The sequence below is a fragment of the Chaetomium tenue genome (genome assembly GCF_020726465.1).
Source record: "Chaetomium tenue strain MPI-SDFR-AT-0079 chromosome Unknown F5144scaffold_6, whole genome shotgun sequence".
NCBI lineage: Eukaryota > Fungi > Ascomycota > Sordariomycetes > Sordariales > Chaetomiaceae > Chaetomium > Chaetomium tenue.
In genome coordinates this window covers 3314633-3340957 of record NW_027117334.1, presented here as the reverse complement: position 1 = coordinate 3340957, position 26325 = coordinate 3314633, and the positions used below count along the sequence as shown (strand labels likewise).

General features: G+C 57.4%; 10 protein-coding genes across 10 annotated transcripts; 6 read left to right on the top strand and 4 right to left on the bottom strand.

Annotated features, from left to right (window-relative positions):
• Positions 1–527: 527 nt before the first annotated feature.
• F5144DRAFT_367718 (glycosyl hydrolase family 47-domain-containing protein) lies at positions 528–3941 on the top strand. The gene is made up of 2 exons (XM_066784457.1): positions 528–3196; positions 3278–3941. Exons 1-2 carry the CDS (start codon positions 693–695, stop codon positions 3582–3584), a joined length of 2811 nt encoding a protein of 936 aa, XP_066640352.1. The 5' UTR covers positions 528–692; the 3' UTR covers positions 3585–3941.
• Positions 3942–4629: 688 nt separating this feature from the next.
• Positions 4630–6155, bottom strand: F5144DRAFT_367729 (Ca2+ regulator and membrane fusion protein Fig1-domain-containing protein). The gene is made up of 4 exons (XM_066784458.1): positions 5843–6155; positions 5671–5739; positions 5284–5611; positions 4630–5208 (listed from the first exon to the last, which is right to left on the bottom strand). Exons 1-4 carry the CDS (start codon positions 5871–5873, stop codon positions 4836–4838), a joined length of 801 nt encoding a protein of 266 aa, XP_066640351.1. The 5' UTR covers positions 5874–6155; the 3' UTR covers positions 4630–4835.
• Positions 6156–7630: 1475 nt separating this feature from the next.
• F5144DRAFT_367625 (DASH complex subunit Spc34) lies at positions 7631–9038 on the bottom strand. Its single transcript, XM_066784456.1, has 3 exons — positions 8756–9038; positions 7866–8664; positions 7631–7797 (listed from the first exon to the last, which is right to left on the bottom strand). Exons 1-2 carry the CDS (start codon positions 8818–8820, stop codon positions 7932–7934), a joined length of 798 nt encoding a protein of 265 aa, XP_066640350.1. The 5' UTR covers positions 8821–9038; the 3' UTR covers positions 7631–7797; positions 7866–7931.
• Positions 9039–10771: 1733 nt separating this feature from the next.
• F5144DRAFT_496027 (uncharacterized protein) lies at positions 10772–11737 on the top strand (the record flags this gene model as incomplete). The annotated part of the gene is made up of 1 exon (XM_066786128.1): positions 10772–11737. One exon carries the CDS (start codon positions 10772–10774, stop codon positions 11735–11737), a length of 966 nt encoding a protein of 321 aa, XP_066640349.1.
• Positions 11738–12921: 1184 nt separating this feature from the next.
• F5144DRAFT_583853 (uncharacterized protein) lies at positions 12922–13709 on the bottom strand. Its single transcript, XM_066789577.1, has one exon. The coding sequence runs from the start codon at positions 13513–13515 to the stop codon at positions 13288–13290; it is 228 nt and encodes a 75-aa protein (XP_066640348.1). The 5' UTR covers positions 13516–13709; the 3' UTR covers positions 12922–13287.
• On the top strand, positions 13710–15646 carry F5144DRAFT_583852 (transcription initiation factor TFIID subunit A-domain-containing protein). The gene is made up of 2 exons (XM_066789576.1): positions 13710–15228; positions 15291–15646. Exons 1-2 carry the CDS (start codon positions 13843–13845, stop codon positions 15546–15548), a joined length of 1644 nt encoding a protein of 547 aa, XP_066640347.1. The 5' UTR covers positions 13710–13842; the 3' UTR covers positions 15549–15646.
• Positions 15647–16641: 995 nt separating this feature from the next.
• Positions 16642–19214, top strand: F5144DRAFT_583849 (proteasome regulatory subunit C-terminal-domain-containing protein). The gene is made up of 3 exons (XM_066789575.1): positions 16642–17296; positions 17357–18684; positions 18749–19214. The coding sequence occupies exons 1-3, from the start codon at positions 17029–17031 to the stop codon at positions 18890–18892; spliced, it is 1740 nt and encodes a 579-aa protein (XP_066640346.1). The 5' UTR covers positions 16642–17028; the 3' UTR covers positions 18893–19214.
• F5144DRAFT_623518 (uncharacterized protein) lies at positions 19215–20555 on the bottom strand (the record flags this gene model as incomplete). The annotated part of the gene is made up of 1 exon (XM_066792157.1): positions 19215–20555. The coding sequence occupies one exon, from the start codon at positions 20553–20555 to the stop codon at positions 19365–19367; it is 1191 nt and encodes a 396-aa protein (XP_066640345.1). The 3' UTR covers positions 19215–19364.
• A 171-nt stretch (positions 20556–20726) lies between these two features.
• Positions 20727–22826, top strand: F5144DRAFT_367576 (DNA replication/checkpoint protein). Its single transcript, XM_066784455.1, has 2 exons — positions 20727–21010; positions 21074–22826. Exons 1-2 carry the CDS (start codon positions 20770–20772, stop codon positions 22816–22818), a joined length of 1986 nt encoding a protein of 661 aa, XP_066640344.1. The 5' UTR covers positions 20727–20769; the 3' UTR covers positions 22819–22826.
• A 1074-nt stretch (positions 22827–23900) lies between these two features.
• Positions 23901–25319, top strand: F5144DRAFT_495388 (uncharacterized protein; the record flags this gene model as incomplete). The annotated part of the gene is made up of 2 exons (XM_066786099.1): positions 23901–25127; positions 25182–25319. Coding segments are annotated over 2 exons (1365 nt in total), but the record flags the coding sequence as incomplete, so codon positions are not given.
• Between the last annotated feature and the right edge of the window lie 1006 nt (positions 25320–26325).

Genomic DNA, 26325 nt, shown 5'->3' with positions numbered 1-26325 from the left:
GAATAACTAATGACTACCTGTATTCACTAGCAAAATAGGGAGAGACAGCCGGCAATTGCATATCTTCCAACATGAAGCCATTGCAACTGTTGAGAGACAAGGCGCCTTCCAGCAGCAGGTGGACAAGTTGCCCAACATGGGCAACTGCGCTGTCGGCTGTCGCTACCTGTGTCTTCTGCAGCTGGTTATGCCAAGACTTCATTACCACCACTCCAAACCAACATGAAGTGGGTGGATTGTGGATTGTGGGACAGACGGCACATATCGTCTTGGCGCGGATCCATCTAGCCATGCACCTCCATGTCTTCTTTCCGCCGCCGGTCGTTTTACCCCCGGCTTGGCTATTTTTGCGACTTGCCATTGCTTCCGGTTGTCCTCCCTTGTTGAGCGTAGCTAGCTTGCTTTGAATTTTGGTCTTTTTTCTCTTTTTTTTCCCTTTCCCTTTTTAAGCTTTTTGCTCCATGTTTTTGTGTTGATCTCTTTGAGCCCTATCGTGGTGATTTCGAACGTCTTGTTTTCCTGGGAACAAGCCAAGCAGATCAACAGCAACCCCAGCCATGCCAGTCAAGAGGTAGTTAGCTACGGCCTAAGGTTGAGAACGATACCCCTCGATACCTCGAACCCACCCTCCAACGCACTCGAGAGCCCCCCCCGGGCATTGGCTCCCCGCGACCAAGCCAACCATCGTCAACATGCTCCGTCTCAGGCGATACCGCGTGTTGCTAGTCTGCGCCTTTGTCATTACCGTGCTGCTCTATCACGTCTCCAAGAATTCACAATGGGATCATTCGAGGGAGATATGGCACGGCAAGACGGGTACCAATACACAGACAAGGCCCGATCCCCAGCCCATACCGAAACCAGAACAGGGTGATGACCACGAGCACGAGCACGAGCACGAGCACGGTGACGACCACGATCACACCCACGACCGTGACCACGATCATGACAACGATCCCGAAGGGGCCCAGAGGCCGCATTATAACCCTCCCCCGGTCCCACCCCATATGCCGGACCCGGATCCCACCATCAAGATTCCTCCACTCAAGACGGCGGACGGGGAGAAAGGGGCGTACGGGCTACCCACCAAGCCGGCGACAGTGCCGGATAGGGAGCCCCCCTCGAACCACGACCAGTACCAAAAGCAAAACGAGGACGCTGGAATACAGGAGGCCGAACCCACCTCCACAGTCGTTCACTGGCAAAAGCCTAGGGAGTGGTTCCCGGTGCCCAAGGAGTCGATCATCCCGCTCCCCACCGGCAAGCCCAAGTCTATCCCGTCGGTGCAGTTCGCTTTCGCCGAAGAATCCCCCGCCGCCAAGGAGAAGCGTCATACTCGCCTGGCCAAGATCAAGGCAGAGGCCCAGCATGCCTGGTCTGGTTACAAAAAATATGCCTGGACCCACGACGAGCTCATGCCCGTTAGCAAGAAGTCAAAGGACCCTTTCTGCGGCTGGGCGGCAACTCTGGTCGACTCCCTCGACACTCTCTGGATCATGGGCATGAAGGACGAGTTTGACGATGCCGTGAAGGCTGTCGCGGACATTGATTTCACCACGACCCCCTACCGTTCTGATATCCCCGTCTTCGAAACCATCATCCGCTACCTGGGGGGTATGATTGGGGCCTACGACTTAACGGGCAAAGACGCCAAGTACAACATCCTGTTAGACAAGGCTGTTGAGCTTGCCGAGATCCTCATGAGCGTCTTCGACACCCCGAATCGCTTGCCCATTCTTTACTACCAGTGGAAGTCCTCGTACAACGAGAACCCGAAACGGGCATCCACCAGCTCCGGTGTGGCCGAGCTCGGTTCTATGAGTTTGGAGTTCACCCGCTTAGCTCAGCTCACGGGCAAGGACAAGTATTATGACGCAATTGCCCGCGTCACCGACGCCTTTGAGGACCTACAGAACCGCGAGCAGGGCACCGCCATCCCCGGCGTTTTTCCCGAGCAACTGGATGCTTCTGGTTGCAACCGGAGTGCCACCTTGCCGTCTCCGGCCTCGCAGGGGCAGGCTAACAACGATGATTTGCGCCGCGCTCCTGCCGGATACGAAGTCCGGAGCGCCGACAGCCCCGCAGACGCAGACGCAGCAGAGGTCGACACAGGGTTCCACCGCGGTCCGCAGAAGCGAAACGCTTCCCCCAATACTGCCCTGGCCCCGGGCGATGGAAACGAGTTGCCCGCGAATTGGGAGTGTGTCTCACAGGGTCTGGTAGGCACGGGTCGGGGAGGTGCGTACAGTATGGGGGGCAGCCAGGACTCAACGTACGAGTACTTCCCCAAACAGTACCTCATGCTGGGCGGGCTCGAGACCAAGTACCGCACCATGCACGAGAAGACGGTCGATGGCGTGAAAAAGCACCTCCTCTTCCGCCCCATGGCCGAAGGTGACCCGGACATTCTCTTCTCGGCCAAGGCGTACAGCACCGACGGCACCACCAAGAAGATGACCTACGAGTGGGAGGTGACGCATCTGACCTGCTTTCTGGGCGGTATGTTTGGCCTCGGCGGCAAAATCTTCGACCGCCCCGAGGACGTCGAGATCGGGAAGAAGCTCGCGGACGGCTGCGTATGGGCATACGAGTCGATGCCCGCTGGTGTCATGCCTGAATACGCCACTCTCTTTCCTTGCAAAGATCGGGAGGACTGCCATTATGACAAAGCCGAGTGGTATGCGGCTCTCGATCTCAGTGCCGGGCGACGCGAAACGGAATTGGCCGATTACTATGATAAAATGGCCGAGTGGAAGGGGCAGGTGGAAGAGCTCAAGAAGGAGCACGCGCTGCGGAAGCAGGCCGAGGAACGGAAGCGTCAGGCCGACGCCCAGATGAAGGTTGCTGCGGAAGCGGCCCGGACGAAGCTCCCGGAGCAATCCGAGGACTCCTTGTCTAAACTGAAGGAGAAAGACGCAATGCCACCATCGGGCAGCCAGAAGCGGGATTTCGTGGGGGGGCGTGAAACCCCTTCCTCTGGCACCTCCACCGAAGAAAAGACGAAGAAGCTCCAGAGCAGCCTCGACCTCAATTCCAACAGCGAAGATGCTTCGGACCAAAAGCCCATAGGCGAGCTTGTCCTACCGCCCGCTCCAACCAAGCCGGCCACGCACCAGGAATACGTCGAGGAGCGCATCAAGAACGAGGGCATCCCGTCAGGCTTCGTCAACCTCAGGGACAAGCGGTACATTCTCAGGTAGGCCGATCCACCCACCATATCTCCCCCCCCCCCCCACCCAACGATCCGTAATAGCTAACCGCGCGTGACCGCAACCAGGCCCGAAGCGATCGAATCCGTCTGGTACATGTACCGCATCACGGGCGACCCGTCGTGGCAGGAGAAGGGCTGGCGCATGTTCGAGGCCGTCGTGCGCGCCACGCGCACCGACGTCGGCCACAGCGCCGTCCGCGACGTCACCACCAAGGACCCCGGCAACGCCGCCGACATGGAGGACAGCATGGAGAGCTTCTGGCTCGCCGAGACCCTCAAGTATTTTTACCTGTTGTTTGAGACCCCTGATGTCCTGTCCCTGGACGAGTGGGTGCTTAATACCGAGGCGCATCCCTTCCGCCGGCCGACGTGATGATGGTGATGATCTGTTGGCTGGGGGGTTGGTTGGGTTTTGGTTTTCTGCTTGGTCTCTTTTTTGGATATCAATGGGGTGGGAGCATTGGGTGGGCTCTGGGTAGGGTTTATTTATTCATTTATTTATTTCGGAGTGGATAGCATGGTGTTTTCCTGCTTTCACAACTTTTGGCTGGGGAAACGTATTCGCGTATCATACATACATAGCTTTGGCGTGGCGAATGGTGGCGTCGTTGGAGTTGGCTTGTTTTGTTGGGGGATAGGGGGGCACCAGGTGGCCGGGTGCTGAGTTATTTATACATAGCTATATGAATATATGATGGAGGCTGGCGAATCTCGACCCATGAATGACATTGAATGCTAACATTTGTTGCCAGTTCGGACACTGTCACCCCCGCCGATCACTCGGTTTAAAGTAAGATATTCGACCTGGTCTGCATGTGCGTCCAGTTGTGCGAGACCTGTCTTGGACAAAAGACGCCTTGTTTTGTTGATTTCCAATTTGGTCAATTCGGATCAAAGTCTCCTCCAGTTATGAGTGATTTACATTCGTCATCTAGTTTCAGTTTTAAAAGACATGGGATTCAATTTACTTTGATACATTTCCAAACCACAACTCCAAGTCCATTTATGCTTGCTTCTCGCTATATACCGACACCGCAACCACAAGGTCTTCCATACAAGGCCCGTGTGGCATGTCGAGAAACCATCCACACGTCCACAGAGCGGGATATACCCATCCGATACCTGCTTGCCATCCCCCCATTATATGCACACACAGCGGGAGGGAGATATAAAAGGAAAGAAAAAAACACAAAAAAACGACATGTCCCATAATAGCAAATCTGCCCACCCATATCGTGACGCGCCCATGGCCGCAACCGTCGCCGTGAGTTTGACCGTAACCCAGAAAAGATGACAGCACATATTCACCCAACCACCCCCATGGTCGTACCGCCGTGCCCGCCATCCATCCATCCATCATCATCCACCAGTCGTGATATATCGGTTCACCTCCCCGCCAAACTCAATAGCGACCGGCCCAGTCCCGCACTGCCACCCCGTCCCGTCCCGGCGTCGTATATACCGTTAACCCCCCATCGTCCTCATCCAGTCATGCATGCATGCCGCGCATATGTCGCATGGCGTAGGCGTAATCGAAACAACACAATCTCCATCGTCCGTCATCCATCCTCAAACATATACACCCCTCCCTTCCTCAAAGAGATGGGGCGCGAGAAAAGCATCATCAATCCATAATATGCTCCAGCACCTGCATACTCAAGATCATGACCAGCAAGCCGATGGTGACAATAATAAGCAGCGTGAAGCTGAACCAGCCCATGACCATGGCGGAGGAGCCGACGCCCGAGAGGACGCTGCCGTTGGCCAGGTCCTGGGCGATGATGCTGGCGGCGACCGAGGCGGTGTGCTGCCAGAGAACCGAGACCAGCACGAAGATGGAGGCGATGAAGATGATGGCCAGCGCCACCTGGCTGACGGGCCGCGACGGGAACGGCTTCACCTCGCGCTCCGAGCCCTCGCTGTCCTCCTCCTCGTGCCATCCGGGGAAGGTGGCGAGCAGGAGCAGGCAGATGAAGGCGAAGATGATGGCGATGATGCTGTTTTTTTGTGTGGTTAGCGCCGGCTAGGTTCGGTGGTGTCAAGACAAGGAAAGGGGTGTGGGATGGGCTCACAGTAGATAGGGAAAGACAATCATGTCTTTGAACTGGCTGGCCAGCCAGATGAGGTTGAGGGGGTCCTGATCAAACGATACCTCGTTTGCCAGCGTTGTCGCATTGTTGCTGCAAAGCCACGAGCCGCCGTCAGAGCTCACGCAGATACCGAAAAAGCCCACGCGCGCTTGAAGATGAGCGCCGCCCACAATGTTGGCGATGGCGTTGTTAACGTTGTAGTCGACCTGTGCTGTGTCGGGCACTGCCGTGTACCGCTGGTAGTAGAGCGAAAGGAGGAAGATGTCGGGGATGAGGGGTGACGAGGACGAGCACCCAGCAAGGAGAAGTGCTGAAGCGCTGGCGGTTAGTGAGGGCACGGCAGGGGGGTGTGAGTGAGGAGAGGCATACATAACAATATTATCGCCACCGCAATCAAGATCATCAACACATGGTGATAACCCAGGAATGGTACCCATCCTATTGAATGTGTCAGCAAGGCGTGTCTCATATGAGTTATGCGCGCCATTCCAGGTCGCAGCGCCGCCACGTGGGAATGCGCCGCTGGGAAATGTGTACTCACGATACCACCCTAACTGGAACCTAGTCGCCATCTTGGGCTTGTTTGTGTCCTTCGTCTACTTCCCGACTGTGTGATGCCGCTCGTAGAACCCGCACCGGTCCTCCGAGTATTTCGGAGCGACGGTTGGGCTGGATTGCGCCGGCGGCGGCAGCGCTCTTAGAAGACTGTGATGGTAGGCCGTTGTGCCGAAAAATCACCGTAATCCTCCTGCTGCTTTTGCGCTGGAATGCGACAAGCAGCCTCTTCCGTGTCTTGGTTCCTTCCCGTCTTGGTCGGAGGTCTCGCGTCGGCTCGGCAAGATTAGCAAGTTGCGACAAGGGCGAACCGGGTGATCGGTCGGCTGCTCGAGAGGAACGAGAAGATCTAGACAACAAAGATTAAGGAGAGTGCCGCCAACAGGCGGATAGTTCAAGCTCTCGAGAAGCAGACAGTAGACAGTTGGGTAGGTAGTAGCTTGGGTGACGGGGCGATGGGTGATACCACACCGGTTTGTCTATGCGCCAGGCTTTGGCTGGCTGTTCTGAGCTGCGCGACACAAGCGTTAGGTTCGACGGAATGCAGAAGCGGGAAGCAAGGAACGTGCGACGCATGGCATGGCATGTGGGAAAGAAAGAAGGGGGTGGGCTTCGTACCTTGGGAATTCCTCGACAGCTCGATCTTCGCAACGAATGTCGGTGGCTGGTGTGGTATGTGTGGGATAGGTTAAGATGTCCGTTTGTCGAAAAAAAAAAAAGAGAAACTGGACAGAGGAACAGAACTGGCGCAGAGATCTAGCCCGCCATCCGATTTTCCAAGCGTGGGATTCGCAGGTGCGACTGGCTGCATCCCTGATGTGGTTGTCCCAACCACCGACTTTTATTTACTTTCAGCTCGTTGGCCGGGCACTCGCTCCAGAGTTGCGCTGGCGGCGGGTCTTGGCAGGTCGAAGAGGGGCGCAGCCAGGTCCCGCCCCTGTGCGACAAGCGACCAATTCAATCCATGACGCACACATGCACGCACACCAACACACCCGCCTCGCCTGAACCCCGGATCCTTCAGCCTGGGCGCAACGTCCCCGCCTGCATAGCAACCATCTCACCTCACTTGAAACTTGATCCAACTTGATCCGAGATGTTGTTGATCGCACCCTGTCTCAATTCAGGTCCCCATCGATTCAATTGGACGCTACATAAGCGCTCCGGATGAGGAGTGAAGGCACGCGCTTACAAGGACGAGGTATTCCTAACTGCATCAACATCCATCATCGCCCGTGGCCCGAGTCGGGCTACATGAAGTAGCTACCGCCTACCCTGCTAGGGTCTTGTCAAAGTCCCGGCTCCCAATACCACGGGCATTCCAATGAATCCATTGCGCACTCCAAAAGCACCATTGTGTTGAACTTGGCTCTGCAATTGATCGCTATTTGCTTCTCGAACCCATTCGCGGTTTGCTATCGAAGCTAGCTCTGGTGTAGGTAATTCAGGCCGTATAAGAGGTGCAAGATGTCGATAGTAAATAGAGGGGTATTTATTCCCACCCCATGGACCCCGCTGAGCACTCGTGACAACCCCAATCATGCATGCCCACGTCCAACATGCATCTTAAATTGTGTCCCAGGTGCACTGTCCATTCCTGAGCGGCCAACCTTGCACCCGCCGGGAAGCAGACTTCTTTCTGAAATGGACACTAACTTCGGGCGGGACCCAGTTCTTGCTCGTCCAGCTGGCTAAACCAAAACCCAGCGAAGCAGAGACCCGCTAGCCCTAACCTTCTTGAAAGCCATTTCGGCCAAGCCTCCGACACCATGTCTCAAGTCGCGCAGGCCGCTACCGGTGCAAGGCCGAGTTGGTAGCGTCGAGGGCAAGGGAGGGCCATCGCGAGGTCGAAGAGGACGGGGATTTATGCCACGCCTGCCTTCGCGATACATGAGCGGTACCAGGTGGAGGGCGCCCGGAATATGGAGGTGTTCGCACGGGCTAGGAAACCGTCGGCAAATGTTAGCACGGCCTCTGTGGAAGTGACTTGCTACCCTGAAGAAACTCACCCTGCCGTCTGTCTCCCAAGACCACGCCAGACCCATTTCTGTCTCAGCTCTGCCCTGTGCTTCCGTCTAGATGTCAAGTAAGCCGCCCAGATCACTATTAAGAGCCTTCAGCCGCGCCTGCAGCAGCCTCTTCTTCTTCTCCAGCGCCCTCACCTCCGCCTCCTCCTGCCTCAGATCCTCCTCCGTCATCCCGACGTCCCCCAGCAACCCCTCCTCCTTCTCCTCCTCTTCCCCATCCTCATCCCCCTCCTCATCCCAACTCCTCTCCATATTCACCCTCTCCAACGCCCCCTGCTGCTCCGCCACCTTATTCTCATAATACGCCAACGTACCACTCTGCTGCGCATACTTCTGCCGCTGCGCGGGGATGCGCTCCAGCGCGCCGGGCAGCGGGTACACGGCGCACAGCTTCTCGGCCCCGTGCAGGAGCACCTCGATGTCCACGTCGCCCGCCTGCCCCTGCCTTTGTCCGCGCCGGGTGATTTGCGCGTGCAGGTCCCCGCCCAGGACGGCCGCCACGGCGGTGTTACGGCGCGCGGTCGGTCCCGTGCGGGTGGAGTTGGGTGGGGGTCCCGTGGTCACCTCGCCGGCGGCGACGTTGAAGACGGTTTGGCGGCGGGAGGAGGGCTTGGGTGGTGGCGGGTCAGGGTTCTGGCGGGTTGTTGTTGGTGCGGGTGGGGGTGGGGGCGGGGCCGGGACGGAGAAGAGGGCGCGCTCGTGGGCTTCGGTGTCGCGGATGAGGGAGGTGATATCGGGGTTGGAAAGGAGGGCGTTGGTGAATATTTTGGGCGGGGGGAAGCTATTTGCGCCTTGCGATTAGCATGTGTGTGTGTTTGTTTACTTGGGCTAGGGGGGCGGTTGGGCGCGGTAGCTCGGGGAGGAGACCTTACGGGAGACTGTCAATGCCTTGACAGGATATGGAGATTTGCTCCAAATGTGCGGATAAAAATGGCATGATGGCGACTCGGAACACTCCGGAGGGGTTGTCGATACCAGCCTTGATTTGCGAAATGACCTGGCTCTATTCATATGGGGGAGCGCATGTCGAGATCAACTAATAGTCTTGGCAAGTATTGTCGAGCCCCGCGGTCTCACGTGATGCCCATTTAAAAAGCTCCCTACACTACCCACTACCTAACTCTCTCCTGCTAAGCAAATATTTGGTAGGTGTTTATATATTCTCATAAATACAGGGAACTCTTTAAACCTCCCAACTGATTCAGTGTCTCTATCCTTCCCTAGTAAACGAACTTGTGGCGTGGTGGTTCATCAAAGTTCATTATTGAAGTGCCAAGGTGTGGCTGGGACCCCGGCCGTGTCTCTCCTTCCCAACTGTACCCGACAACACGACACCTCCCCACTCACGCCACTCAACATGCGCACAAGACTGCATCATGAAATATCGGAAGACGAACACCTTGAGCGTTGCTTTCGAGGCGCATTGGTCGTGGCGCCCAGCCCATCCTTTTGAAGGATCGTCTCTTTGTTTGGTGGAGAGGCAACGATTAGAACACCGACTCGCCTCTCTTGACTTGCGCATTTGCGGAATCGAGCCCTGTGTAAACGAACGCCTTCCGCGTCAGGAGCCATGCAACCTCTTGCTTCTTGCATCACGCTCCTTCTTCCACCCATTGGGCATGGTTGCCGCTGAAGCAGACTTACTGCAGGACAAACTCCAGAAATAAGCCAGACCCCCGACTTTTTCGGTGGCAGCTGGGCCCTTGATTCGTTGCAGCTCATCAAGAACATCCATCGGGCCTTGGTGGAACACCAAAGATTCTGCGCGGGCCCTCTCTGCTCTGATGCGCATTGCCGATGGACAACTCAACCATGACCACGATCTGCCCTGGCACAACAGGAGACCGGTGCCCATAAATCCTCGGGCACTTTGCGCCGACCGCCGGTTTGCGTCGTGACCTCTTGTTGCTTGAGTCGCTCTCACAGGCTGCAAATCCCATAGCGCGCTCGCTTGCGGCCTTCACCCAGGGGGGGGACGGGGGGTCTGCTGGAGCATTGCTGCCCAAGCTGCCGCTATGCCTCCGAACAACGCCCGGCCAACACGATTTGACCTCGGAGAGGTCGCTCGAGGTCCCTGTGTTGTTCGGGGCTTGAAAACCCTGCACAAAGATATGGGGGAAATGCTAGCCAAACTATAAAAGATGGATCTTCGGTCCGGTGCCCTGGAAAATCAGCCCAGTCTCAGAGCTCGGACGACACGCACCCATCTTTCTAGAAAAACAGACCAGTTCGCTGCCAAAATACAAAAAACGGCGCCGGGAAGAGCCCACCGCATCTTGGTCCTACCTTAACTTTATCCCGACCTCTGTCACGAGGGCTTAGGTCGTTTGGCCACCCCGCTCTCCCGACGAGCCGCCGCCGGCACCCAGGCCCCGGGCAGCCATTCCTTGCCCAGGAACAGGACTTCCAGTAGCTCGCGCGCAACGGCGCACATCCATCTGAGCCGTGGCATCGGCCAGCGAATTTGCGCAGCATCACTCGCCCCCCCCGACTCGCGCCCCCACAACCGCACCCAGGCAGTTAGTCGACTTGTTCTGCTCAGATTTTCCCCCAACGCAATATCGGGAATCAACTTGCGCTGCACGCAACCTGCACCTAGAGTCTGCACGACACTATCATGACAACCAACCGAAGCCCCATATCTTCTCCTCGTTGGAGGTTTATTCTTTGGGTGCTGACGCCTTGATCCCGCTTCCTGGACAATCTTCTCTTTCTTATTATTTTTTCTCTCCCTCTCCCCCCCCCGCCATTTATCCCGTCTACCCCACACACTCGCAAGGGCCCCATCGATAAGATCCCGCGGCAGGGACCCCCAGCGGAACGACGCAATATTTTGGGAATCAAAGCCCAACCGAATTCGTCCGGGCTGCAGCACAAAGTCACAGACCATGTGGTCAACGACGACAAATTCGAAAATCTCTCAGAACGTGGGGCCGACGTCGCCACCGGAGACACCCAGGACCGCCTCGCCCGTTTTTGGCCGCAAGAGCAGTCCCCGGCCTGGGGAACGGCCGCCACCAATTCCTCTGCGTCCAATGGCGCCGCCACTGTCGACCCGACAGGCGGTCAACGGACTGAACTTCGGCCACTCCACTGCGATTCGCCCCGGACAACTCTCTCCCCGCTCTACCAGCTCATCCTCTGCCCCGTCGTCGTCGTCAGATTCGTCCGACTCGGAGGCTTCGGCGCCTCGGAATGCGACCAGTCACTCGCCTTCGGCGGCGTCAGAGCGGCCACCTGCGCCGGCCCCACCCGCGCCGGAAGCAAGGATAGGCCGCATTGTAACACAAGTCGAGTTTACCGAGTTCATCGTCGAGGAGCTGAGCGACTTTGGCGACAGCGACGACGAGCGGCCTGGAGTGGTCCGGCCGTGCGCCATTGAGTACGCCGAGTCGGACCGGAGCCGCTCGACCTCGCGGACTCGCCCGGAGATTGACTCACGAATGATGTTCAATCTCGGAAATCTCAACTGCAGCGACTCCGACGAAACAGACCTGGAGGAGCATGAATACCAGGAGTTCTTGATTAAGCGGCGCCTGGCGGCACGTCACAAACGAATGACCTCGGGCAGCATTGGCAAGCGGACCATCAGTGAGAGCATTGGCAGCGACACGGATCGCGAGGATATCCGGTCCTTCTTGAACTCTGAGGAGGCCGGCTCCAGCGCACGCCGCCTACGCCGACGGGTCGGTGATCGGCGGAGCCTGCAATTCTCGGACCCTCCGCCGCCGAGGATCGAGGAGCTCGACGAACCTGGCTCGAGCGAGGATGAGATCCTGGCCGGCGAGTCGCTGGCACGGGAACTTCCTTATTATGAATACGTTAGCATGGAGGTCGATTCTCCATCTCCATGACGGCCCCAAGCGGCCGGCGCCCACCCTTCTTCCACATTACCATTACCACCGAGACCTTACTGGGGCGGCGCCGGCCTGGCCCGACATGATCACGATTTTCCTTTTTCATCGTCTCTCTACTACCTTTGATATCGATACCAACAACGCTAACGACGATGACGACGATGATGATGACGTGACGATAAACAAAACACAATTGCGAAAACGGTCATAGCGAACTATCTGGTGCATGTATGATGGGTGCGGGTGGCATCTTTGGCGGACGTCTGTTTCAATTCTGTGTAATGCAGCTTTATAATGGCGACCCTGGCGATAGAACGAATGGAGGGGAGCCCAAGTCGAGGGCCGGTCTCTCAGCACTCGAGCGTCCGCTTCCGCTTTGTCCTGCCGAATGGTTTTGTTCCCGCTAGGTTAGGGGTTTCCTAATAGGCGGGGAGGAAACCTGCAGGTTCACCGGCGGCGCGGCGGGACGTCACAGCCGCTGAGGATGTGAGACGGGATTTCTTGTCTCATGACTTGACTTGTGGCGTTTGTATTGCTCGTGGTTGGTGATACCTGGAACCGTGGACTGTTGTGGAAGTAACCTGGGATGGGAAGGTTTCTGCTATCCTCTGGACTGGGGACTCTCGGAGGCTCGGGGCGGCGTGGTTGATATTTTGATGTGGGTGGCCCAATCTCTTGTGCAGCCTGTTTCCGGCACCTCAAGGACGGGATAGACTGTTTTTATAGACGGCGGTTCCATGTTTGGTCAATATAGGTATTTGACATGGTGATGGTTACTCGTTGGTGTCTGCATTTGCCCACGTGCACCTGTACCTGACACCCTGAGCACATCTGGTCGCTGACTGGGATTCTCGATGTGCCAAAACACCTGCACTAACTTAACTGTTGGAGTGTGGTTTCGTTTACAACCCCTTCGCCTTGGTGCACGGGGGGCCGTGACTCTAGCCTCGCTCTGCCGCCGCAATGAGAACACAGGTAGTTGGGTAATCTATATACTTTTAGTCGTCAAACGGGATGTTTAAATTGGTGTATAAATGCGTTGCAGGTTCCCAAAATATGATCCCGAGATGCAGCAAGGCTGGAGGTAAGGTTCAAGGTTCATGGCTGCTTCTGCCGACTTCGCAAGGCTGACCAACCAATCAAGCGAAGCCGCTGCACCTGGGCCCGCCACACGCCTTTCCCTACACGGTGAAAGGAATGGGCTGGTCAACTTCCGCGCAACATTCAACGCCTGACGACAACGTCACGTTTCCAAAGCTCCAACGCCCGAGCATCCATATCAACGCTCGTGTCTACTGAGAAGAGTTTTATCACGTTCCAAAAGTTAATATTCTCAATTCAACAGGGTTTCTGCCCTATGGTACTGGAAATTCGCCATTAACCAATTGCAAACAAACCTACGCCCTCCCGCGCGACCCCGTGGTAGCCTGCAGTGACCTACCTGCCCTCCCCCCGAAATTGTTACCCATCGATCGATTCAAGTCCCTATCTCCCGCTCTCTCCTACGTGGAACTCTCCCATCACCCGGCCGCGAGATCTCCCAAACTTCAAACCTCCGTTACCGAGCTGCAGGCCGAAGTGGCGATATGAACCCAGCACCAGGTCAGGGCCTGGCGGGCCGGGCAAATGTGCAGAATGCACAAGTCGCTGGTGCGCCGAACCGGCAGCAAGGACCTCATATCTATCGGCCGGAAATGATGCGAAGCATCACTTTTCTCGGCGAGGAAGAGAAAATCAAGTATGAGAAAGGCCTTGCCAACCTCTGGAAGATGCATGACACAGCTGTGCCTGGCTCTACCCAGCAGGAGGAAGCAAAGAAGAAAATTGCCGAGTTTGGCCGGATGTTGGTAGCCAAACTTCACCAGCGCCGCACCCAGGTGCAGAACCAGCAGCAACAACAGCAACAGCAGCAGTTGCAGCAGCAACAGCAGATGCAACAACAACAGCAGCAGCAGCAACAGCAGCCGCCGCAGCAGCCCCAGCCCCAGCAACAGCATCCGCAACGGCCGCCGCAACCCCTTCAGCAGCCGAACCAAACCCAAACTACACTCCACGTGCAACCAGGTCCGGCTACTCAAGGGGGTGTCGGGCCCTCGAATGGCATGGCTAATCCTTCCTCCCAACCACCGGCGACCGGGCCGCAAGCGAGGGCAATGCCCGCCCACATTGTAAGCCATGTCAACGACATCCACTTCCAAGCCCCGAACAACGTCCCCGACAAGGCGAAGTGGCTGGAGGAGATCAAGGGCAAATACGCAAGGGCGCTATACTCGATGGATAGTGCCCGCAGCACGACGAAGTCGATCGACCAAAACCTGCAGGAGAATCCGTCTTTACCCCCCGAAGAGCGGAAGAAACTGGAAGAACGGAAGGTGGTGCTTCAGAAACAATACACGGACGCCATTTCGTTTGCCAACATGGTGCGGAAGCAGTATGGTGGCGGAAACAACCAGAGGCCGGCGCAGAACGGCGCCGGTGTCCCCAACGCCGCTAACCAGGGACGCCCGCAAACTGCGGGATCACAAGGCGTGGCCCAGCCTGGCCCAGGATTGAACAATGGGACGCCGGTCGCAGCTCCCGCAAACCCGATGCAAAGCTCCACCGCAACTGTCAATGCTGCCATTGAGGCTGCCAAAAAGCAGCAGTTAGCGGCCGGTCGCGTGCCAGGTGCGGTGAATGCGCTGCCTGCGCAACAAGGGCCGCCACCGCAACATCAGTCCCAAGGTCCGGCAACACCCGCACAGGCACAACAGTCTCCGGTCACCCAAGCACCTCCCGCACAACCCAGTACTTCCCAGCCACAACCGCAGCAAGCCCAACAACTTCAACATCCACCCCCACCTATCAAAATCGAACCCGGCACACAACCTATTCCTGCACCTCTCAATACGGCCATCGCTGCTGCAACATCTATGGGTGGAATGCCATCAGCCGGGACGCCGACTCAGAATTCTGCGCGGTTGCAGACCCCGCAGTCGGCGACGCCCACGACCGCCAACACCAACATTCGTCCTCTCACGCACGCGGCTGCCGTAAATCTGGCGTCGCAACGGCCCGGCGGGATCCCAGCGCCCCCCGCCACCGGGCCCGGAAGCAACGCCGCGTCGGGTCTCGGCGTTATTGGTACAGCGCAGCAACAAGGGCACTCGCACGCTCACCCGCCGCAACCGCAGACGGCGACGCTGAACTTGCAGCCCAAACTCCCGATCGCCAAAACCCTCCACGAGAAGGCTGCGCAGATGCCGACTCCTGTCCCCAACATTGGGGGGATTGGCAACAACACCAGCCGCCCCACCTACAGCGGCGGCGGCGGCATCGGTGGTGGCGTCATGAACCAGCCCGCGTTGAACAAGGCGCCTGCGTACCAACTCGAGGGTGAGGGTGAGCGCATCCTCAACAAGAAGAAGCTGGACGAGCTCGTTCGCCAGGTCTGTGGTGGGACGGCTGAAGGACAGGAGGGTAACCTGTTGACTCCCGAAGTGGAAGAGGTGAGCAGGCTCCATCTTTTCTAACCTACAATCGGCGCTTCATTTGCTAACACGCGACACAGTCTGTCCTCACCATGGCCGATTCCTTCGTCGACAATGTCCTCTACCAGGCCTGCCGCAACGCCAAGGAGCGAGGGTCTAAGGTCCTGGAGATCCGCGACATCCAGCTTGTACTTGAGCGTACCTACAACATTCGCATCCCCGGCTACTCGAGCGAGGAGCTGCGAACGGTCCGCAAGGTCCAGCCGAACAGCTCGTGGATCAAGAAGATGAGCGCCGTCCAGGCTGCCAAGGTTGTCCCCGGCAAGGGCGACCTGTGACCGGTCTTAGCTGTCGTTGTTGGGTCATTTGCTCTCCCACCAGACGGGCTTGTTTCTTATACTATTTTCCCTACCTTTCTTTCTTTCTTTTCTTTTTTACAGCCTTGCTTTTATGGGAAAAGGGTTATGGGGCCGGCGCATGGGATAGCGGACAACTCTCCGGCTCGGAATATGTGGTTGGGCCAGTATCTCACTTGCACTTAGGGAATCTGGCGTATGGATGGGCGGATCTGAACGAGGAGGACTAATGCCCCTGGAGCGGAATCGTCGTAACTAGTATGGGCTGTTTGTTTGATTCCTTCCAGCTTAGGTCTTTTCTACGCGTTTAGAGGGAATATCAGGTCATGCAAAATCTTGATGTTTTTGTGCGACGCTTCCACTTGCTGTAAACCCACCCACGTTGAAATACACAGCTACGACGAAGTCTATCTGAGCGCCTCTCCATTTTGAGCTGGGTAGGTAGCCTTGGCACCGCTTTGGGAAAGAGGCCGTGGTGCGGGAGCGGCGCAGGAACAGATGCTTTGAGGCGTCGGTATTTTTGGGCACAGACAAGGTTGTTTCAACCCAATCAGCTCGGTGATGTTCAGAGCCTCCGGGCGCGTGCCGCTGGGGTCACCAGCCGCGCCCGATTTTGTGGCAATCGGTGTTGAATAAGCCAGGGTGGTGTGGCCGATATGCGAGATGTGAATAAACCTACCTAGGTAAGTACTAAATAAACAGGAAATTTCATTGAAGAAAGGAAGATCAATGACGCGAGAGATGTTCGACATTTTTGCGCAACCTAGAAGTTACTCGGGATGGTCGATGAGGTCCTCGCCATTGTCCTTTTGCTAGAACGATGCGCAGAAATGGGAAGAAGCTGAGACCCAACAGGCAGCAAATCGACAACGTCACAAAGCATCCAGCCAGCCCAAGTGGGTCATTTGGGGCGAGCCGCACCACTGCCTTCTCCATGCAGGTGCACTGGTTTTGGTACAGTGCAGCTGAGCGAAGTATCCCGGCCCAAGCTTGTACTTGCACTGCCCCGCAGTTGTACATGTAAATTACAGGTACCGCTGCGCAGCCAAGTACTTTGGCCAGCTTCCACCCAGCTCCAGCGGCTTCCCGGGTTGTGTCACGTTTGGCGACTGCCTCCCCAATCTCCGACTGCCCTCGAGCTTTTCGAACCTTCCATTCCCGCATCGCAAACCCAAGCACAGCAAACCCTCATCCACTACGGCGATAGTGATTTCGATCGCCTGTAGTACGTTGCACTTGCGCCCCAGGCACTTTTTCCTCACCCAGCACGCCCTGGCCGACTGCTGAGCGCCCACAACCCCCCCAACAAACAAACCAAGGTAGGCGAGGGTCGCCCGTCTGACCTGAGCCAACAACTCGCCGCGCGCTCCGCGATCGCACCAGCGCTATCCATCCACCACCGCCCGTCTCTCATCGGCGGTCACGCAACGAATTATCACTACCACACAAACCAGTCTTCGACATGCCCGGCAAGACACCTGATAAAGAACCCGTCGAGAACGGCGGCTACCGAGGGGGCAAGGATCTCAAGCCCAAGGGCAAGAAGGAGGGCAAGAAGGCGAGCAAGAAGGAGGGTGATGACGAGATGACAGTCGTGGTTCCGCCGTCAAAAGCATCCAAACAGTCGTCTGTTCCGCCGCCGAACGATGCCGAGGGCGATGTCGCCATGGACGATGCCGATAAGGCTGCTGAGGGGGAGAAGGTCGACCCTGTCGCCCAGACCATTAACGGTATGCAGGCCCCATCTGCTGTTCGAGACCGCCGAGACTAACCAGGGGCCATGTAAACAGACATCAAGAGCAATTTCGCCCTTCTAGACCGTGCCGTCGCGCTCTTCGACGCTAGATTCTCTCTGCGCGCCCTGCGGTCCATCTCGTCAATCCGGAAACGCTTGACCCCTGATATCCTTGCTCAAGCCATCTCAGAGACCTACCTGTCATCCTCGGCCAGCGCCAATGTTGCGAGGCAGATGTTGGAGGCGATCGGCCAGTCGGACGTATCCCTAGGCCGGCAGCCCGGTCCGGAGATGGAGATCGACAGCGAGTCGAAGGCCGCCGGCAAGAACGGCGTGAAGAAGGAGGTCAAGGATGTCATCCCCGAAGTCGACGTCTTTTTCGGGATCCTCACACAGGTCGTCCTGCACGACAGCAAACAGCTCCAGAAAGGATTCGAGTTCTCGCAGTACCTGGTCGAACGGATCCGGTCGGTCAACCGCCGCACGCTCGACAGCCTCTCTGCGAAGGTGTACTTTTACTACTCGTTGTTCGCGGAGCAGACTGCCCCGCTTCCGCCGTCTCCTCAGTCGCCAATCGTGGGAATTCGGCCCACCCTCCTTGCGGCACTCAGGACAGCCGTCCTCCGCAAGGATGTCGACACACAAGCCACGGTCATCGTTCTCCTGCTCCGCAACTACCTGCTCACGTCGCATATCTCGCAAGCCGACCTTCTAGTCTCGCACACCCAGTTCCCCGAGAACGCGGCAAATAACCAGGTCGCTCGTTTCCTCTACTACCTCGGCCGCACCCGCGCCATCCAGCTCCGCTACACAGAAGCCCACGAGCACCTGACGGCTGCGACGCGGAAGGCTCCCTCGAGCGCGTGTGCGCTGGGTTTCAGCCAAACCGCGACCAAGCTGCTGCTTGTCGTGGAGCTGCTGATGGGCGACATCCCCGACCGGGCGACGTTCCGCCAGCCGAGCATGGAGACGGCGCTCCACCCCTACTTCTTGCTCGTGCAGGCCGTCCGCGTCGGCAACCTGGGTGATTTTGAGACCATCATTGCCGAGCACGCCGACACCTTCCGCCGGGATGGCACCTATACGCTCATCCTGCGCCTCCGCCAGAATGTCATCAAGACGGGCATCCGCATGATGAGCCTGAGCTACAGCCGGATTTCCCTGCGCGACATCTGCATCCGCCTGCACCTGGGCTCTGAGGAGAGCGCTGAATACATTGTGGCCAAGGCGATCCGCGACGGTGTGATTGAGGCGGCTCTCGACCGCGAGCGGGGGTTCATGAAGAGCAAGGAGGTCGGTGATGTGTACGCCACGCGGGAGCCGGGTGAGGCATTCCACGACCGCATCCGTGCTTGTCTGGCACTGCACGACGAGAGCGTTAAGGTATGTAACCAGTCACCATGGTTTGTTTCTCCTTCACTTTTGCTAACGAGAACCCACTATTTAGGCCATGAGATTCCCCATGAACCAGCACCGCCTTGAACTTAAGAATGCTCAAGAGGCTCGGGAACGTGAGCGGGAGATGGCCAAGGAGATTCAGGAGGGCGACTTGGACGAGGACGACCTTGGTGGCGAGTTTGAGGGCATGTAATTATCCCGCCCAATGCGCTACTGGCTTTTCGTTTCCGGGTTCCTTGTAAACTTTATGTCTGAAGAGAGGAAAGGGAGATGGGGAGAGACGTAGTGAAAGGTGGGCAGCGGAAGGTGGGAAGAATACGACGTCGTTGAACATGAAGACACGCATCCCATGCGCCCACTCTTGACATGTTGGCTGTGGGCCTCAGCGCTTCGCACATATAATATATCCGGCCGTTTTGTTCTGGACAGGATGGATGGACCTTGGTTAATGTGGTGCTGGGGTTCATATGTACCGACTCGATGATTGCGGGTTGCATATGTTCAGATAAATATTAACGATAGGATTAATTGTTCCGAAGCGCCGCAACGACACTTGGTTAAATGATGGTAATAACTAGCGGTTATATAAGCAGAATAGGAAAGATCAGAGTTCATGACTGAGATCCAGAACGGGGGCATCATAGTCCAAACGTTCTCCTATCCTTTCACTTCCTCAGCTTCTTAGCCCTCTCCTCACTCACCTCACCATCCCTTCTCTTCCTCTTTCCCCGCTCCCCCGCGTAAGCCCCCGCCCGCCAATGATCCCCTCCCCGATCCCGCCACGACCTCCCCCTCCTATCCTCATACACCCCAACCCAATCCTCCTCATCGCCCCGCCCGCGATCAGAATGTCCCAACCCTTCCCCTTCCCCTTCCTCCTCCTCCCTTCCCCCCTCCTCCACTTCACGCCGCGCGGAGGGGTATTGCACCTCGCGGTCCCACGCCGCCAGCCCCGGCGCGGGGCTGCGCAGCCAGCAGCGCAGCTCGTGCAGAAACAGGCGTGCTGTAGACGCCCCGCCGAGGAAGTCGGCGAGCATAGTCTCGGCCTGGCCGGCGCTGTCTTGGAGGTCGACGGTCTTGAGGATGGCGATGATGTACTCGAGGAGGAACTCGGCGTTGTGGTTGAGGCGGTATGTGGTGTGGTTGGATTGGGGTTGCGAAGTTGTGGTTGTGGGGGTGGGGGTGTCGGCGTCGTCGGAGTCGGAGAGGAAGGAAAAGGCTTGCAGCTCGCGGCGGATCCAGAGGCGGGCACGTGAGACGAGGTGTGGCGTGGAGCTGAACTGTACCGGAGTCGGTGGCGGGCGGTATCGGGATATCCGGTTGCATCCTATGTCTGAGAAGAGAGGCGGGTTGGTGTTCGGCTCGCTTTGAAGAGGGGAGGGGGTGTGCTTACGCAGGGAGTACAGCTGGTGGTGATAGATGTTACGGCGGCGCAGGATGGCTGCATTCACCGCGGGTGGTGGTCTTGGCCGCCTTCTCTCCGTTTCCCGGAGCAAGCCATTGTGAGATGAGTCATGTTGCTGGTCGCGGTTCCTGGGAGTGTTGGGCACGCGGTAGAATGCTTCGGCTTTCTGGGCGTCCGTATAGCGGACCTTGTAGACGTTTCCCTTGCATAATGGGCAGTTCGGGTGCTCTTCCAGCCAGCTCACGAGACAAATGAAGTCGAAGTGGGCGTGGCCGCACGGGAGAGCAGCGCACGGCTCGGAGATAGAGTCGAGGCAGATGACGCAGCAGTCGCGGGACTCGCCAGACTCCTCTGGGCTTTCTCGAGATGTTTCTATTTCGGTAAGGGTCGTCTTGAAGACTTGGGCTTGGATATCGTTGAAATTATCGAGTGCGGTTCCTCCTTTGTCCATAAGTGATGGCATGAATAAGTTGGTGTTTACTGTGTGTAGATGAGGGACGTGTTAGTGGGGCACCTGACTTCCATTGCCTGTGTAAATACTGTGCGATTGACACTGTCCCGCCAAGAATGATCTCCCATGTGGGTGGGGTCCACTGCTTAAACGCGTCTGGACGCGCTGTATCGTGAACCCTGCCCTTGTAACTGCCGCTGTATGGATTTCGTACATGTACCTCGATCAGTGCACCTGTTGTTTCAATTTAGTCACTTTTAAAATCACCATATCCTCAGCAAACACCATACATACGCCGATGCCGCACAGAATCATGGACGGTCAGGACCGTGAGGTCTATGAGGCGCAATCCCTGCAATTGCGGGCTGATCTAAAGCAATGGGAAGGGGACTGGGCGGTTGCACACGCGGGAAAGAAGCCGGGCCGCGACGACATCAAACAGAATCCCGACATTGGTTAGTGCTAGTATCTTCGTTTGTTGCTCTACGCGTCTCAGCTGACCCGTCGGGAAACAATAGCCCAGAAATACAAACAGTACAACAAGCTTCGGGACATACTCGCAGGCAAGATCCCGCCTCCGCCGTCGGGTCCCGTCGAAGCCACCCACGGGCACCAGCAGCAGCACCAACAGCAACAACGCAAACGGACCCGATCCGATGCCGTCTTGCCTCCGCAAACGCCCTCCAAGAGGCCCAGGCCTGAAAGGGCATTACAAAAGACCCAGCAGTCCTACCCTGAGGACATGTCCGCTGCCACTCGCACCCCTTTAGCAGCCCACGTTGGCACTCCGTCTTCCAACCGGACATCCTTCACACCTCTCGCTCCAATTCCCACATCCATCAGCCCAACACCACAAAGAGACGGCCGCGTTCTCGGCATCTTCGACCTCCTCGGCCGCACCCCCTCGCGGTCCACCGCAACCGTCGCAAAAGCCAATACCCTCCCCATTGCAGCCACCCCAAGCAAACAACGCACCGCCGACCTCCTCCCCACAGCCACAACAGCAATGGCAACAACTATAACCACCCCATCCACCGCCCGCTTCGCCGCCACCACACCGCAATCCAAACGCACCACTGCCCAGCTCCTCTTCCAGGCCCCCGCCTCCGCCACAACACCTCGCCGCCGCCGCCGTGGCAGCAGAGGCAGCATCACTGATGGGGAAGGTGGCAAGGAGAACACCACGCCCTTCAAGACCCCTTCCGCGAACCGCGTCACCAAAACAAGACCTAACAACAATACTGCAGCAACACCCACCAGTGCGACGCCCTCCTTCCTACGACGACGCACCATCTCCTTGGGCACGGCAGCGGCCGCCGGGCTGGCGCGTGTGGATGAACAAGATGAGCCTGGCGGCGGGGCGGGACAAGAAGGGGCGGGAGAGGAAGATGGGGACGGGGACGGGGAGGGCGGATGGGGCCGGGTTGGCCCGTTAAGGCTACCGCGCAAGCTAGGGGGGCTTGAGCGCAGTTTGAGCAGCGTTGTTGCGGGGCTGAGGCGGATTCAGGATGAGGCGTTTGAGGAGGAGGAGGATGCTTTGAGGGAGATGGAGATGGAGATGGAGGGTGGTGGTGGTGGCGGTGCTGAGAAGAGGACGGGCAGGAAAGATGTGGCGGAAGAGGTGGAAGTGGGTGACAGTGAAGCGCCGGCGCAACTGGGCCGTGACCTGCCTCCTAAGACGACACACCAAGAGGACGGGGACGCACCCGCGCCCTTGCTCTCCGGGTTCGACGAGGAGGCGCTGTACGACAGCTTGGATGAAGAGAAGCAAAGACAACCCCTACGCCAGTTCAAGAAACGCGGCCAGAAACGCAGCACCCGCCTCGTCAACATGCGGCCGACCCGCGCCAAGCGACCCGCCCAGGTCGGGGGTGAGCCCGACGAAGAAGAGGAAGAACTCGACCTGGTCCCCGAAACCCAATTCGACGCTTCCAAACCCACCACCACGGCAGGCGGCGACGCCGACGACTTGCGCCTCTCAGACCTCGACTCCGCCTCGGAAGCCGACTTCCATGCTTCCGGCTCTGACGAGGAGAACAATGAACCGGCCAAGACCAAGGCCAAGGCCAAGAAACCCAAGGCTGCCGCCGCCAACGACAAGAAGACCAAGGCTGGCGGGGAAGCCAAGGGCGAGGGCGTCGTCAAGAGGGCGGTGCGCAAGGTTAAGGCGACGGCGCACGCCAACTTCAAGCGCCTCAAGCTACGGAACTCGGGGTCCAAGGGCGGGCCGGCACACAACAGTCGGTTCAGGAGAAGACGGTGAATGGGTGTATTGGTTTTATATACGCGTTATGGTTGGCGTGGGTCCTATATACCTGCGATGGCTGCAGTGGGTTTCCATCTGGGAGGTAGGGGGTTTGGGCGCTCTATGTCGGTGATAGTCGGGAAAGGTCATATATACCGGCGGCGGTGGGGATGATTTTCTTGACAGCGGATAGCCGGTGTGGGTTCTATAGATGGTTTTGGTGAGCTTCAGCTGGCACTGACGACGCTGACGATTGCATGGCATATATACGGGCAGGGTTGCATCAACATAGCTGGTGGCATGGCACAGTTGCTCCTGGGAAAGGTTGTGGGATGGTGTGTATCTAGCTGTTTTTTCTTGGGGCATTCTCGCCGGTATCAATATAGTAGCGGTATATATTTTTAGGGCACGTAATTCACATGTTTATTGTTCTGCTCCTCGGTCTTCACTTGAAATGGCGGAGGGTGTAGGGCGGGTTCGACGGTAAAGAAAGCCAGCCGCATCACAGGTTGTGTCAACGCTCCGACTGAAATTAATGACAAGTTCACGGCATTTTTTCATTAACCAAGGAGTGGCCTCGACGAATATAGTAACTATGGCAAAATAACAATAACCTCTCCAAAATAATCCACCAAGCGTCTCGGACGCTAGGTTTCCAAAACGCCACCGCCATACGCACCATGCTATCAACAAAAGAAAAGGAGAAAACTGGTAAGAAAAACGCAGCGACAGCTATGGCATGCATGATGCTCCTTCAAACAGTCCACTCACTCCATTTTCGATCTTTCCTCCCTCCCCGCACACCCAGAAAGCAAAACAAACACACAAAACCACCAGCAACGACACATTAAAAAAACCCACAACACGAAAAGCTCGCTCACGGATCCACAAACAACACACTCCTCGTCACCGTCGCAGTAGCCGTCACCGTCTCCTGGACAGTCTCTCTGACAGTCTCCTTCTCCGTCACGGTCACCTGCTGCGTCACAGTCACGGATCCTGTACCGTCGGCCGCACCGTTGGCCAGGCCGGGACTAGTAGTCGCGGTCGTGGTCGCGGTCTCCGTGGCGGTGGTCTCGTCGTCGGTTGTGCTGCTGAGGCTGGCATTGTCGATGCTAGTGGTGGTGGTGGTGGTCATGGTGGTGGTGCTCGTGGTGGTGATGGTTGAGGTGGTGTCGGTGGTTGTGGTGGTGTTCATGATGGGGATGACGCGGAGGGTCTCTCGGGTTGTGGTCGAGGTCAAGAGCGTGGTGGGGCTGGGCAGCACGGGCGTGAAAACGAGGGGGGGGAGGAGGGCGGTGCGGGAGCTGGCAGTCGGCGTTTCGGTGGGCTCACCGGACTCTGACTCGGACGGCGACGGCGGCGGCCCGGCCGGAGGGGTGACGTACGGGTCGATTGTCAGGGTGAGGGTGGCTGTGCCCGTGGAGAGGGTGATGAGCGCGGTGCGGGTGATGGGCTCGTTGAGAGTTTCGGAAGGAGATTCGGAGGGAAACTCGGAGGGAGATCCCGAGGGGGTTTCGGAGGTGGTGTCCGAGCTGGTGGTTGTAGAGCTTACTCTCGAGCTTACTGTCGAGCTGACCTCTGAGGAGGACGGAGACAGCAAGGGGGAGGTGGAAGAGAGAATTGACGATTCTGAGGTCGGGGTGGGGTCGACCGTCACGGTGACTGTCCCGATACCACTGGTGACAGTGACAATGGCCGTCCTCGTCCTGCGGCCGGTCGGGCTGCCGGTCGGGCTGCCGGTGGAGGATAGCTCAGTCGACGAGCCCGGCAGCATAGCGTCCGGAATGGCCCCAAGAACCTGCTTAGCCACAGAAACACCGACGCAGCCCAGAATGACGCCCTCGGTGGTGTTCACAGGCATGGCAAAGCAGGCGCTGTTGGCGTCCCGGCAGCGGAGAATTTTCCAGCCCTCGCCATCGGTGCACCTCGCCAGTCCACCACCAATGCACGCCGCCTGGCCCGGCTTGCACGCTGACTGCTCCGTGAGAGTGGCAAAGATTTCGTTGAATTCACGCGCCACCTGGATGTTATTTTGGTACACATCGGGGGACACGGTGGCGGTGCTCGCGGGAGGGTCCTCAATCACCGTTGGGACGTTGGAAAGAGGCGTGCCTGTAATGGTGGGCCTAACAGAGGAGAGGCTGGAAGGGGCGCCGGTCGAATCCGGCAAAGTTGCTGTGGCCGTCGAATTCGAAAAGAGGCCGGAAGTTGAAGAGGCCAGGGCTGGTCCTGTACCTAGTACTGGCGCAGAACGGGTAATCGAGCTCTCAAGCGTTGAGGACGAGACGGAAGAGCTATCAGTGGTTGACAAACTTGGGCTCTTTGTGGAAGAACGGGTAATCGAGTTCTCAAGCGTTGAAGGCGTCGAGACGGAAGAGCTATCGGTGGTTGACAGACTTGGGCTCTCTGTGGAAGTAGGCGAAAGGGATGACGGCGCATCCGAGATCGAATCGATGGGAGTCACCACGGGTCGGGCGGTGGGCGATGCCACAAGGGGGAACGTGATGGCGCTGTGAAGCGCTGACGAGGGCGATCCGGACAAGGTTGATGAAGATACACTCGTCGCGCTGGCGTCGCTGGTGGTCTCGGTGCTCGTCAATGTTGAGCTCGGCGAGTTGAAGGGTGGGACGCCTCCTGTCCCGGTCGATTCTGGGCTCTCAGAGCTGGCTGAGAGTGAGCTGACTTGGTCGGAAGATACTGGACTTGCCAGTAATGTTGAAGTAGCAAATGTGGAGCTCTCGGTGGTCGATATGCTGGAAGTCAACGACGACAGTAACGGTGTCTCTGACAGGTCGGGGATATCAGAACACTCCCCCGTCGGCAGAGGAGTAGCAGGGTCGGTAATGGGGGTTATCTTGGTTAACCGAGTCGGGATGTCGGTCTCTGCTTGCCTTGGTATCCTGGCTGCCCGTGTCTGGCGCCATGGCCGGTTTCGAAGAGGACCTGCCTCGACGGCGGCGATGAGGGACAAGGCGTGTAATATTAGTGTTGTAGTACGCATTTTTGCTCGTAGTTGTTGGAATGAGATGTCTTGGTGAAAATCGAACAGGGGGAACCGGTTAAGACTGCTGTAAAGGGCCTGCCCAAAAAGAGAATACAAGTGAAATAGACAGTTGGTCTAGGGTGTCAAAGCAAGCTTGCAGGTTTGCCTTGATCGTGACTAGGAGGCGACCTGTTCCTTTGGCAACTTGCGGTATCACAGAGTCTAGCTCGGAACAACCACACTGGGATGACAAAGGGACAATGATGGCCGGGGATGACAACCACAAAAAGGCCAGGAATAGAAATAGAAACAACGAACAGACAGCGAGGGAATGATCACAACGGATCTGGAAGGGATGAGCCCGACTTGAAGAAGAAACAAAACAGGTGAAGTGAAAGGGAGACGGTAGAAAAAGACGGGGTCACAGTGAGCCATCACACACAAAATGACTCCTCTCCTCTCCCCTCACCCCATGCATACCGCCCTAGCTGCCATCTGGAACACGAGGCAATAAACCAAGGTAGCTTCGAGCCATTCTC

What these genes read in the sequence shown, in the direction of transcription:
- F5144DRAFT_367729 (XM_066784458.1), bottom strand. Translation starts at nt 5,873, where the DNA reads ATGGCGACTAGGTTCCAGTTAGGGTGGTATC. An exon ending in GTTCCAGTTAGGGTGGTATC is followed by an intron (nt 5,740 to 5,842) that starts GTGAGTACACAT and finishes CACATTCAATAG; the next exon opens with GATGGGTACCATTCCTGGGT. An exon ending in ATTGTCTTTCCCTATCTACT is followed by an intron (nt 5,209 to 5,283) that starts GTGAGCCCATCC and finishes ACAAAAAAACAG; the next exon opens with CATCATCGCCATCATCTTCG.
- F5144DRAFT_367625 (XM_066784456.1), bottom strand. Translation starts at nt 8,820, where the DNA reads ATGCCATTTTTATCCGCACATTTGGAGCAAATCTCCATATCCTGTCAA. An exon ending in CAAGGCATTGACAGTCTCCC is followed by an intron (nt 8,665 to 8,755) that starts GTAAGGTCTCCT and finishes AGGCGCAAATAG; the next exon opens with CTTCCCCCCGCCCAAAATAT.
- F5144DRAFT_367576 (XM_066784455.1), top strand. Translation starts at nt 20,770, where the DNA reads ATGTACCTCGATCAGTGCACCTGTTGTTTCAATTTAGTCACTTTTAAA. An exon ending in CAAACAGAATCCCGACATTG is followed by an intron (nt 21,011 to 21,073) that starts GTTAGTGCTAGT and finishes GGGAAACAATAG; the next exon opens with CCCAGAAATACAAACAGTAC.
- F5144DRAFT_367718 (XM_066784457.1), top strand. Translation starts at nt 693, where the DNA reads ATGCTCCGTCTCAGGCGATACCGCGTGTTGCTAGTCTGCGCCTTTGTC. An exon ending in GACAAGCGGTACATTCTCAG is followed by an intron (nt 3,197 to 3,277) that starts GTAGGCCGATCC and finishes GACCGCAACCAG; the next exon opens with GCCCGAAGCGATCGAATCCG.
- F5144DRAFT_583853 (XM_066789577.1), bottom strand. Translation starts at nt 13,515, where the DNA reads ATGCATCTTCCAGAGGTTGGCAAGGCCTTTCTCATACTTGATTTTCTC.
- F5144DRAFT_583849 (XM_066789575.1), top strand. Translation starts at nt 17,029, where the DNA reads ATGCCCGGCAAGACACCTGATAAAGAACCCGTCGAGAACGGCGGCTAC. An exon ending in TGTCGCCCAGACCATTAACG is followed by an intron (nt 17,297 to 17,356) that starts GTATGCAGGCCC and finishes CCATGTAAACAG; the next exon opens with ACATCAAGAGCAATTTCGCC. An exon ending in TGCACGACGAGAGCGTTAAG is followed by an intron (nt 18,685 to 18,748) that starts GTATGTAACCAG and finishes CCCACTATTTAG; the next exon opens with GCCATGAGATTCCCCATGAA.
- F5144DRAFT_583852 (XM_066789576.1), top strand. Translation starts at nt 13,843, where the DNA reads ATGGCTAATCCTTCCTCCCAACCACCGGCGACCGGGCCGCAAGCGAGG. An exon ending in TGACTCCCGAAGTGGAAGAG is followed by an intron (nt 15,229 to 15,290) that starts GTGAGCAGGCTC and finishes CACGCGACACAG; the next exon opens with TCTGTCCTCACCATGGCCGA.